This window comes from Triticum urartu, chromosome 2, assembly GCF_003073215.2.
Source record: "Triticum urartu cultivar G1812 chromosome 2, Tu2.1, whole genome shotgun sequence".
Taxonomy (NCBI): domain Eukaryota; kingdom Viridiplantae; phylum Streptophyta; class Magnoliopsida; order Poales; family Poaceae; genus Triticum; species Triticum urartu.
In genome coordinates, this window is record NC_053023.1 from 22123272 (window position 1) to 22135995 (window position 12724).

At 42.2% G+C, this 12724-nt stretch overlaps 1 protein-coding gene and 1 long non-coding RNA gene across 5 annotated transcripts; both read left to right on the forward strand.

Annotated features, from left to right (window-relative positions):
- The first annotated feature begins 689 nt into the window (after window positions 1-689).
- Window positions 690-2446, forward strand: LOC125540757 (berberine bridge enzyme-like Cyn d 4). Its single transcript, XM_048704326.1, has one exon. It carries the CDS (start codon window positions 734-736, stop codon window positions 2315-2317), a length of 1584 nt encoding a protein of 527 aa, XP_048560283.1. The 5' UTR covers window positions 690-733; the 3' UTR covers window positions 2318-2446.
- A 3476-nt stretch (window positions 2447-5922) lies between these two features.
- On the forward strand, window positions 5923-11608 carry LOC125535272. Of its 4 annotated transcripts, XR_007294625.1 has the most exons (7): window positions 5923-6590; window positions 6731-6888; window positions 7715-7801; window positions 8887-8996; window positions 9154-9205; window positions 9291-9390; window positions 10952-11608. It is a non-coding gene; the product is annotated as an uncharacterized LOC125535272 (long non-coding RNA). The 4 variants fall into 4 exon arrangements; XR_007294623.1 differs by having other exon boundaries at window positions 7702-7801; window positions 9291-11608; XR_007294624.1 differs by lacking the exon at window positions 9291-9390 and having other exon boundaries at window positions 5924-6590.
- The last annotated feature ends 1116 nt before the right edge of the window (window positions 11609-12724 follow it).

A 12724-nucleotide genomic window follows, 5' to 3' on the forward strand; every position in this document is an offset into this window, starting at 1 on the left:
CCGAAAATCACTTCCTGAATTAACTCAATCAAATAAAATCAAATGTTCCCAAAATCACATCTAAACCAAAACTTATTTCCTTCACCTATGAATACTAAATTAAATCAAATCTTACCAAACCTCAACTAACTCAAAATTTTCATTCCATTCGCTGCCCATACTCGAATCAAAATTAAATCCTATCAAAATCTTGAATATGGTGTGTGTAATGCACATGTCAGATCTAATAGTTTTGATCCACAGAAATATGTATGCACCCGTTGCAACAAACGTGCTCCCTCCATTTTTCGTCGTCAATGAACCGATGAGCCGTCTGTCCGACCTGTGAAAATATGAACTAACAGCCTTGCCGGATTGGTAGTAAGTTTTTTTAACTACTCCCTCCGTTACTAAATATGATTTTTTTTAAATTCCACTATAAACAACATACAAAGCAAAAATGAGTGAATGTACACTTTAAAATATGTGTATATAAGGGAGTATCATTTTATTTCTCATAAAATGGAAGAAATTTATTGAGTACCAAAGAGATAATTAAATCTATTGAATCCTTTCATTATGTACTTGATTCGGAGATCTTAATCTTTGGGGCACAATCAATTCCTACTTGATTTGGGGAGAGATATCCTAACAACCCTTCAAGATAAGGCTGACCCATGGCAATATAAACGAGGGGAAATAGAGTAGAACAGAAGCACCATGTCAGTGTAGGAAAAAAGGTAGATCCATCGAAATGGCAAGCATGGCGCTCGTTCTCACAGTCTGCTTCTTGGGCTTCTTCGTGCCCGCCCCTTCCGTGGCGTCGCCCTCCAACAACAACGACTTCCTCCGGTGCCTCTCGACGAACATCCCCAGCCAGCTCGTGCTGACGCCAAGCTCGCCGTCGTTCACGCCGCTCCTGGTGTCGTCCATCAGGAACGCCAGGTTGGTGGCGCCGGCTACGGCGAGTCATCCACTGTGCATCGTGACGCCCACAAGCACGTCGCATGTCCAGACCGCCGTGCGCTGCGGGCGACGACACAGCGTCCGTGTCCGCGTGCGCAGCGGCGGGCACGACAACGAGGGCCTCTCGTACCGATCGACCACCCCGAACGGCGAGGCGTTCGCGGTGATCGACCTCGCCAAGCTCCATGCCGTCCACGTCAACCCGCACGAGGCCACGGCGTGGGTCGAGACCGGGGCGACGGCCGGAGAGGTCTACTACCGCATCGCCACGGCCGCGCCAGGGCTGGGCTTCCCGGCTAGCGTGTGCCCCACCGTGGGCGTGGGGGGCATCATCAGCGGCGGCGGCATAGGCCTCATGATGCGCAAGTATGGACTCTCGGCCGACAACGTCCTCGACGCTAGTATGGTCGACGCCAACGGGAACCTGCTGGCGAACAAGAAGGCCATGGGGGACGACCTCTTCTGGGCCATCCGCGGCGGCGGCGGCGGGAACTTCGGCATCGTGCTGTCGTGGAAGCTCAGGCTCGTGCCAGTCCCACCGAAGGTGACCTTCTTCAAAGTCGCCAAGACCATGGAACAGGGCGCGGTCGACACGGTGACCAAATGGCAAACGCTCGCGCCGGCGCTCCCCGACGATCTCAGCGTACGTGTTGTCATCGAAAAGAGCCAGGCCAACTTCCAGTCCCTGTACCTCGGTAACTGCAGCACGACAGTGGCGACGATGCGCAGCCGGTTCCCGGAGCTCGGGGTGACGAGCGCCGACTGCAAGGAGATGAGCTGGCTGCAGTACACGGCGTACATATACTTCGGCGACGCCATCAACAGCAAGCCGCTGGAGGCGCTCCTCCTCAACCGGTCCACGACCCTGGGCCCCTTCGTCAAGAACAAGTCCGACTACGTCAAGAAAGCCCTCACCAAGGAGACCTGGAAGAAGATCTTCCTCTGGCCCAACGGCGCAGCATCGGGGCAGCTCATCCTCGAGCCGCACGGTGGAATAATGGACCGCATCGGCGCCGCCAAGATCCCGTTCCCCCACCGAAGCAGCGTGCTCTACAACATCCAGTACGTGGAGCTATGGAACGGGAAAGAGGTCGGGGGCAACGTTACGCCTAACTGGATCGGAAGCCTGTACAACTTCATGACGCCGTACGTGAGCAAGAACCCGAGGGGCGCATACGTGAACTACAGGGACCTCGACATCGGCGCGAACAAGGTGGTCGACGGCGTGATAAGCGTTGATAGTGCCAAGGTGTGGGGCGAGAGCTATTTCGGCCCGGAGAACTTTAGGAGACTCGCCGAGATCAAGCGCAAGGTGGACGCCAGCGACTACTTCCAGAGCGAGCAGAGCGTGCCGCCACTTCCCTTCAACTAGCTAGTGGTCAGGCTGTGCAAATCAATCGCATTTGACTTTATTGTAACTACTAATAATAGTTCTGATGGGCTAAAAAGGTCATTTGCAGTTACCAACATAATTATGATAAAATGCTCAGTTTTTTTCTAATATAAGTTTTCCATTTTTCTTATTTGCAAGTGAATTTGTGTGAAATTTATGAGATATTTTAAGACTGCGTCACTACCAAGAGATTACTACTATGAGGTAAAATATTATATGCCAAGTGTCGGACTATTAGCCGAGTATTTTTTTTAATGGGCACTCGGCAGAGTGTACCGGCGATAGCACTTTGGCACAAAATGACACTTGACAAACCATGATCGTTGCGGGTATCTTTTTTATAAGACACTCGACAATGGAGTCATCAATATTCGGTAGTTTCTAACGACGCACTAGAAGAAAAAAATCAAATGGTCAAATTCCAGGCAAGTTTGTGGCAAAAATCAGTTACATTTATAAAAGAAGCGCAAATTGTGAAATTCAAAGATTAACTTCCTGAAAATCAAATGGAGAGAAAAACAAACAGCCCTGCCCGACGAACAAAAGGAGGTGTTTGGTGCCCTACACGCTTTTTGTGTTTTTGGGAAGCCTGACTAAGTTGGGTCTGCAACTTGTTTGTTCTCCACGCATGCTTGTTTGGTAACAAGCATTTACTTCCCAGATGCAACGTGTTGATGTTTGGTTACGTGCGCACAGATGATAAATCTCACCTCTTATCCAAGTGGTGAACTTAGCTCACGTGGGCATTCGAGGTAGAAGAAGGTGTGCCAGCCTTCCGATGCTCATCCAACAATCACAAAATTGGTTGGGCGCGAATCGTTTTTCAGGCGATTCGCGCGCAAGTGTGACACGTTTGTACACTCAGTAGGAAAATGTATATCTACTCGTCTACAACCATAGCAACGGAAAATGTGTGACACAAAATTCATACAAAACATCGAGATGAAGCTAGCAATCGAAGGAATTTATCAGTCGACCAGGTGCGACCATTAGGCCAAAATTCATCGTTTCTTAACATGAATACATGAACACATTTGCACCAGCTAACAGGACTGGCACTCCCGCACATGCTCTCATGGCCCGCCCAACACGAAGTTTCCCGATCGCTCGTTTTTTCTGGTTGGACATGTCGACTGTTGCCAGTTCACTTTCAAAAAAAAAATCATTAGAAAATAATAAAATTTCAAAAACACAAATTTGAAAAACTTCATCAATTTAAAATAACTTCATAATTTCCAAAAACTTTTTAAAATTTATAAAATCACATTTTTAAATTTTTTTACAGATTTGAAAAGAATACATAGATTTGAAATTTGATCACCATTTATAGGAAAAAATTCATCAAATTTGGAGAAAATACGTGAGTTTGCAAAAAGTTCATGAATTTGAAAAAAAAACTGTGCAAATTTGAGTAAGTTCGCGAATTTAAAAATTGTTCAAAATTTTCAAAAAACATTTCATCAAATTATGGGAAAATTGCGAAATTGGGAAATCTCACGAAATTTGAAAAGTTCATGAATTTTAAATTGTTCACAATTTTCAGGAAAAAGTTCATGAAAATTTAAAAAAAGTTAATGAATTTAGAAAAGGCTCATGAATTTGAAAAAAAATCGTGATTAAAAACCTAAAAAAATCATGAAATTTTGTATAATAAAAAAGATAAATACAAAACAAAATGATAAAATAAAAATTAAACAAATGCAAGAAAAAACGAAAAAACTTTGAAGAAGCCGGTGGTTGATCAAAAACTACATGCACCGATCGATTGCACTAGCCTATATTGTGAAAAGGAAACGAAAAAGCAAAATGATCTGAGCCCAAGGACAAACAGGGACGTGCGCCCGTTTACAAAATGAACTATTACCGACTCATGACGCAAAAGAGACCAAATAAGGTTCGGGCACCAGAGCAACCGAGTTTTCTTACGCAAACCAGAGCCACCAAGTGTCCTAAAGTTGTATTCCTCATATCTGGGTCTGAATAAAATACGCGGCGACTATTTCTCGCTTTAAGCAAGACTCCCTTTTAGTCTCGCTGAACATCTTTCTCAGCAACGAAGTTATCGGACCGACCCAGTTTTGCTTTTGTTTCGTTCACAATAGCTCGCTATGCTTCGTTTGCTCTTTCAGGGTTGGTTTTCCATCGAGTTCCTTCCCTAGCTGGTTTTGCTAGATTTGTTTTGTTTTTTCTTGTTTTCTCACAAGTTTCTCCTGTTTTTCTTTTTTCCTTTTAATTTTCTCTATCTTTCCTCTCGGTTTTCACTTGTTTTTTTGTTTCTTCTCTATTTTTAATTTTTCTTTTGTTTTATTCGGTTTTCTCGGGTTTTAATGTTTTATTTTTCTTTGTTTTTATCAGTTTTCAATGTTTTCCATACTCTTCACATTTGCTTCTTTGGTTTTATTTTCATTTTTATTGCGTTTTTTGTTTATTTTTTGGTTTACATCTTTTTTGTGTTCTTTTGTTTCTTTTGGTTTTCACTCTACATTTTCATATATGTCAAGAACATTTTTTTAATACACATGTAGCATTTTTTACATACAAGATTAACAAATTCTTGATTTACATTTTTCACACACAAGTTTAACAGTTCTTTTAAATACTTGTTAAAAAAATTAAATCCTTGACTAAAATTTTCGTATACATGACCAAAAAGTTTCATCATTTTTTAATACATGTTCAACATTTTTTCTGTACACATTAAAAAATCAAATGCTTGATTAAATTTTTTAAAATACTTTTTTCTCATTTTTTTCAAATGCTTAATTAACATTTTTATATACATGGTAAAAAATATCATCATTTTTTAATACATGGTTAATATGTTTTCTGTAGACATCTAATATTTTCAAATACTTGTTCAGCATTTTTTAAATGCTTGATTAACTTATTTTATATGCATGATCAAAAAAATCATCATTTCTTTAATACATGGTCAACATTTTTCTATACACATTTAACATTTTTCTAATGCTTGACTGACACTTTTCAAATGCTTGATTAACATTTTTCAAACAAATGGTCAATTCTTTATACATTTTTTGTATACGTGATAAACATTTTCTCTATACACATTTATTTATTTTTAATTGTTCGGTCGATATTTTTGATATGTTTTTTATAGATTTTTCTGAAATATATTTAGAAAATTTTAAAGTATGAACCAAAGTAAAAATAGAAAACGTAAAAAAGGAAAAGAAAAATGAGACTGTAGCCTCACGCGCAGCTGGGGCAGCCCATGTCAAACAGAAAACGCTAAGCTTGCCCTCTGTCTCGTTTACAGCGAGGCATCAAGAGATAAGAGAAGGATGTTCCTACAAGGCCCCTTAGAGCTCAGGCACTCTCGGCCGTCGGATCCCTTTGCTTGATGCGATTCTGGGCGTCGGATCAAGATCTGAAGGAAGCTGGGCCGTTGGATCTAAAATAATCACTGCTGGAATGAATAGTTACCTTCCGCTGTAAAAGATCTCGTGCCACCGCGCGTAATTCCAGCGCCCCCCGGAGGGCATTTTAGTCATTTCATTGTAGGGTATAAAATGTCGCCAGCTCCTCCCGTAGAACCCTAGCCGCCTCTTCTCTCCCCTTCCCAGCCGCTCGCCTCGCCGCCTCGCTCGCCCCGTCGCGCCCGCCCCGCCCGTCCCGCTCGCCGTGGCCGTGGCCGATGATCGCGGCCCCGTCGTCCCGCCCTTCCCGCTCGCCTCCTTCTCTCCCTCCGGTGCCCGCCTCTCTCTCCCTCCCGCGCCCCCTCCCTGTCCCGCCGCCGCCGGCCGCCTCCGCCGCCATCGCCGCTCGCCCGGGCACCTATCCACGACCCCGCGACGCCCCTCTCCTCTTCCTCCCGCCTCGCCCCCCCCCCTCTCTCTCTCTCTCCCCCCAAACCCTAACCCTAGCCACCAGCCTCCGCTCCCTGCCGCGTCGTCTCCTCCTCCCCGCCCTCTCGGTCCTCAGCAGGAGGAGCGCAGCTCGCTGCCGCAGCTGCTCCGCGTCGCTGCTCCCTTGTCGAGCTCGCACGCCCCCGTCACCTGGAGGAGCGGCCGCACCATGGCCGGTGCTCTGCCGCCTCCAATTTTGGCCCCCGTCTCCACTTCATTCTTCATTAGGTTCTCTCTCTCTCTCTCTCTCTCTCTCTCTCTCTCTGACCTCTACTTTTTCCATGCCTGGGCTTTGCAGGTCACCGCCTGGTGGGTGCTGGCTCGAAGGTGAGCTACACCGTTGAACTATATGAAGTAATCTGCAAATAATCCCAGAGAATCAGGTTAGATGGAAACTTGCCTGAATCTTTAGGATAATATATCAGTACTGCAGCTTTATTTTCGGTAATTTCAGGCTATTTGAACGGAGTTTGCTTTTAATTTTGCAAGCATGCAATGTTTATAAGCGGTCATTTACATTCAGGAAAACGACATGATGTCATCTCACTAGCTAAATATGTAAATCTGGTTCAGTGTTCTCTGAAGTTATACTACGTGGTTCAGTTCCAGTAACAGCCAGATGATGGCCCGTTCAGAAACACCTTTTTTCCGTCGTGGGTGCTCTCGCCCCCACTTGCCAAGGTGCGGCTCCCCCTCTTTTGCCTCCCATGTTCTACTCCAAAATGCTTCTTTTGTCTATTTGAAGCTTCAGTTCCCTGAATTTAGTCTATCTTTTGAGTAGCAAGTTCCCTGAATTTTTTTGAAGCTTTAGTTTTGCATCTCAAGTATGATTGAAATGCACATTGTAATGTACAGAACATTCAAATCACTGAATGAATGCATAAAAAAGGAAAAAGGCAGCAATGAGGGAGAGGATATTTTTGCATCTCAGGTCTGAATGAGATGCACATTATAATGTCAATATGTCATCAGATTAATTGGTTTCTTGGGGGTCCTAATGAGATGCACTATTTAATCTTTTGAGATTCCACAACTTTGATATTCTTACTTGGGATCATTTGATATGTGCCGTTGAAAATAACAGAACGGATCGTTCCTAGATGAATTCTTAGCTGATTTCACTGGGCTTCTCCCTTTACTCCAATATGAAATATATTAGCTGCAGCATATAGTCTAGGTTCATTTTAATGCGATTAAATGAGATAAAAAATACTACCTGCTTATACCACTCGAGTATCCACCGTTAGGACGTTATGTTCTCTGCGACCACAACATAACCTTTTTGACTTATTATCCCTAAAAAAAGCTAACTCTTTTTCACAAGCTGAAAAGACAATCTGATCTGCTACATTTGGTCTGAAATTTTCTTCTTGTGTGTCCAGATGATAAAGAGGATGCCTTTGATCAATTGTAAATCACTTATTTTTCTAGGATATATAGATTTCTTGAATTACCCACAATATACTTTTATGTCATCTAATATATGTCTCCCAGACAATTTAAACAGATGCCAAGGATATGATTAGGCGCACATATACAAGTTTTCATCGTTGTTGTTCTTGCCTGTTGCCTCCCCCCTCTATCGCTTCGCTAGGTGAGGGACCCCTCTCCTTTCCTTCCAATTTGTTGGGTTTTGCTTTGTGCCATCATTTGAGTGGTCGACAGGCGCAAAAAGAAAGGGAGGACAGAGTACTTCTCTCCTAAGTTAGTTTTATATTTATTTGTCTGAATTTTAGTTTAAATAACACGACACCCAATGGCATACATGATAATTTCAACTGTTTTTGGGGGCAAATGACAATTATAGTAAATTAAAATGACCCCATTAGTCATATCTATTATCTCTTTATGGGTTTATCTTTGTACGTACTGCCACAAAAATATTAATTGTTCTGCATATATCGGTTGAGTTTAATTCAGCTTTAGGAATCAGGACATGTGATAGATGGTGTGCGCATTTGATTTCAGAATGTTGTTAGCGCAACATGCATGATATTTGTGCATTACCTACATGTATGTTAGTCCCAAAATGACTTTTTAAACTATAGATGGTACCACTGAAATATTTTGAACCACATCCAGATTTCTCATTTGCTTCTCTGTTTACATGACCCACAAGCACTTGGTTTGTTTTTATTCAACAGTACTAGAATCCTGTATAAAACCAAGAGTTAACTACACTATAATGCTATTTTGGTTTATATAGGAGAGCAGTAGCTTGCGTTGCGAGAGGCTTAGGCGAAGGAATATACTATGGTCTATGGATCAGTCTGGGAACAAGAATAACTATTGAAATTGCTAGTGTGGACATTGTCCATAGCAAGGTAGCGAGCTAGCTAATATTAGCCGAATAGTGGACCGGGTGTTGAATAATTGTTATAAGAAGAATTAAAGGAGATGGATTGTGAAATGTCCGTGCTAAGATATGGAGGGCAAAAGACCGGCGTCTCTTAGGTTATTATACTTCTTAATTGAGTTGTGAACACATCAGCTATTTCAACATCATCTTTACTTGATCTGTAGTTGCATATCCCTGCTATAATCTTGTGATATAGTCTGTTCTGACTATCACGCTTCTTAATTTCCAATATATTAATCCAACAATTACAGCATAGCCTGATAGGCATTCTTATCTTTCGCTCATTCTTTGGTTCAATTTTGAACTTGGTTGTTTTCAAGGTTCTGTTGTACAGCCATGCATCCACAGGATGGTTGAAAAGCGGGTGGCACATGTCAAGCTGCGGGAAGCTCAGGGCACGATCATCAGCTTCAGCTGCATCAATGCAACTGTAAGTATTTTTGAATTTGTACTCTACTGAATACAATCTCAAGTGTATATTTTCTTCTGACATGTTTATCTGCTGTCTTTTGTAAGAATAAGATCAATATCAGTAACATGTTTATCTAATTCGGTTGTATGTGCTTTGGGCTTCTATGAATATGCAGCGCTGGTCGATGGTCCTGCTACCCTAGGTGATGAGGGGGACGGTACTTCAAGGTATATGCTTCTACTTGCCTCCTGTGCTTCCTGTTTGATCCATCGATACCGAATAAGTGGGTCTGACTGTTTTCCCTCCCTGTAGTGAACTAAGGGGTGTGTCATTGCTGATGAGACCCCCTCCCTTTAAAACCAAAAAGGCAAGGCTAGCACTCGGCCTTTTATCAACCTTTTAATGGAACTAGGTATTACTCTTTGTGAATATGAAGTCAAAATTAATAATTAATAAAGGCAAAATATACCTTTTATGTTTATTCACAGTTGTCATCACGAAGGTTGCTGAGTCTTTTTGTGGAGAGAATTCCTTATTTGACACTCTCTTAAAATTGTGTTCCTTATTTGACACTGAAGAAAATTTTCTTCCCTATATGATCTCTAGTCTTAATTTTTTTCCCTATATGACACTCTAGTGCATTTTGTTCACGTGAAAAGACCATTTTACTCATATGTATAATGTGACCACAAATATGTACAAGATAATAGTTATTCCAAAAAAAAATCAGTCGAGTTATCCATATGTGACATCATATATGCTGGTATTGTCATGCCAGTCGATTTGCTACTGTTCCGATTAGATTGTATACCTGCAGTAGCATATCTGTGGAAATGATCCATGCTACATTTTGTTAAATATGCGAGCACGTCAGCATGCATCACCATGCAACTGTGCAACACGAGGAGCACCGTACGTATGTAGGTGCGTACGTGCACTGTACGTATGTAGTTGCGTACGAGGAGCACTGAGGCCTTCAATGGTTCATGTGCTAATTGACCTCACGGTCTGGCTAGTTGTCTATACGTATTTGTTACACAAATACGCGGCCAGCTTGCGGGCCGGAGCGTAGATATTTAAATACGTACGCGCACCTTGACAATCAAGCAAATACATGTATTCTAGCTTCGTATGACCCGGTTCATATACATACGCATGTTGGCTGCACCGAACCAGGCGTACGTTCGTGCTAGCACGCAACTTCCTTCCATACAGCTATAGGTCCTGCATGGGTCATGCAAATAGTGCACTAATGGCATGCACATAGGTGATCACCGAAGCACACACAAAAGTGCTTAAAAAATTCATTCATTTTTAAGAATGCATTTTAGTGTTAAAGCACACGTACAAAACTACGTCAAACAGTCGCACTCACAAACTATATCGCATGAAACTAGACCCACAGCTGAATACGTTCTAAATACATTGGATGCATGCGCTCAGGTATACAGAATACACACGCATCCCAAAAAAGACCAACGGAGGAGATAACATGTTCAGCTGTGCTCACTACGAATTTTCCCTAATTAGGCTCAATGCTACATATTTTTGGTCACATTATGTACAGGGGCAAAAAGGTCTTTTCACGTGTATAAAATGAACTAGAGTGTCATATAGGGAAAGGAATTAAGACTATAGGTCATATAGGGAAGAAAATTTTTCCAGTTTCAAATAAGGAACATGATTTTAAGGGAGTGTCAAATAAGGAATTCTCTCTTTTTTGTACTCACACACCCTGATCAGTTCTCCTAGAGCATTGTAATTAACAATCACCCGTAGTTGATTTCATGACCGGTGGGCTTTCAGCGAATAAACAATCAGAAGGAATCAATAAGAATATAACCCGTTGAGTTCAACATCCTCCAATAATATAATCATGCCTCGATTGGAATTAGTACTGCAATATATAACATCTTCTTTTTTGTAGTTTTTTTATTTATATGTGTCTATGGTTTTCCATGAAAATCCAAAAGGGCCTCGAAGTGTTGGGGCTTGGATCTGGGGGTGCATTGGTGAGCCATCCCTTCTCCCTCACTGGCTTCTCTGTTATTTTTGTGCATATCATGCCTTGATTTGTGCTCAGTTGGCGTGAAATGTGCAAGCAAGCTATGTGTGCGATCTACTGCCCGTTATCATGCGTCACAAACTACTATAAATGCATATTAATGCCCCTTTATTATATATGTCTACTGCCTTTTACATTCTCTAGGGCTAAGCCACTACTTTCTTCTATTGTGTTTTGTTATACCTTTTAAACATGCACCGTATGCCATAGATTGGTATGACATGTACAACCACTCATATGTGCGAAGAGATGTGACGTATCTTGATGTTTTTACTGAACCATTATTATTCTGGGTGCATAACGATTGTATGGTACTATCATTTCTTTTATATCACTGTTTGCATCACAAGGTGTTTACGCTAAAACAAGTCTGTTGCTGCAAGTCTTGCAAGAAATTTGGGTGACAAGGCGTCTGGATGGAACTATCTATCCATCTATCTATCTATCTAATATAGTTTACTACTATACCATGTAAAATCAGTGTCTCCACTACCACTATGGCTTGGTGTGGTCATGCTATGATGTTAGCGGACACGAATGTTTAGTGATATGTTGATTCAGGAAATTCGCATTTGGTTCAGCATGTAGTTAGGCTCTATGCTCTTAGGAGATAATGTTCTGTGAATTTTTTTCCAAATCACTGGTAGAAAAAGGGCCTGTTGTCCCGGTTCGTAAGGGCCTTTTGTCCCGATTCCTGAACCGGGACTAAAGGGTCGGTACTAATGCCTTGTCCCTTTAGTCCCGGTTCAATCCAGAACCGGGACAGATGGGCCTCCACGTGGCCTATGCGTGGAGCCCGGGCAGGAGGGCCTTTGGTCCCGGTTGGTGGCACCAACCGGGACCAATAGGCATCCACGCGTCAGCATTTCTGTGGCTAGAGTTTTTGTTTTTTTTAGGGGGGGGGGGTTTGGGGGTTTTGGGGGGTTAATTTAGGTGTTTCATATATTGTGTTAGCTAGCTATAATTAATAGAGAGAAGTGTCCTCTCTTATGTCCGTGCTTGGTCGACGCTACGTACTATACATACGTATAGAGAGGACTAGACACGCTAGCTAGCTAGTAAGCAAACGAAGGAAACAGAAGATCGTCATGAACATATATGCATACAGAGAGAAGTGATATCGACCACCTCTCCTTCTCTGAGAGATTGGTCGAACAACAAGTTCTCGTATATCTATCCGACACTACCGGCTACATATATACAATAATTATCTCTTACAAATATAATCATACAGACTCATGGTCCACATAGTATTTTCCGTCTTCAGCGATCACATGGTCAAGAAAGAATGCCGCCAATTCCTCTTGAATTGCTCGCATGCGAGCTGGTGCTAGGAGTTCATCCCGCTTCCGAAACATGTAATTTGAAGAAGGGGGTCGATACATATATATATGAATGAATGAAACTCAACACAAATGATGGTAATAAAATAAAATTGTGAATGTTGTTATTTACGTACTTCATATTGTTCGTCAGTGTAGCCCCGCTCACAGGTCGTGTGGCGGATGGACTCGCAAACGTAGTATTCACAGAAATCATTCCCTTATTCCTGCCACAACCACTTTACAAGAAATAGAGGTCAATCAAACTGATAAGCAAGAATGCCAAATGGTATTGATGAAACTAGCGCTTGAATCAATAGGAGATGCGCGGAACATGCTACTATAGTACTTACTTTCGG

What these genes read in the sequence shown, in the direction of transcription:
- LOC125540757 (XM_048704326.1), top strand. Translation starts at nt 734, where the DNA reads ATGGCAAGCATGGCGCTCGTTCTCACAGTCTGCTTCTTGGGCTTCTTC.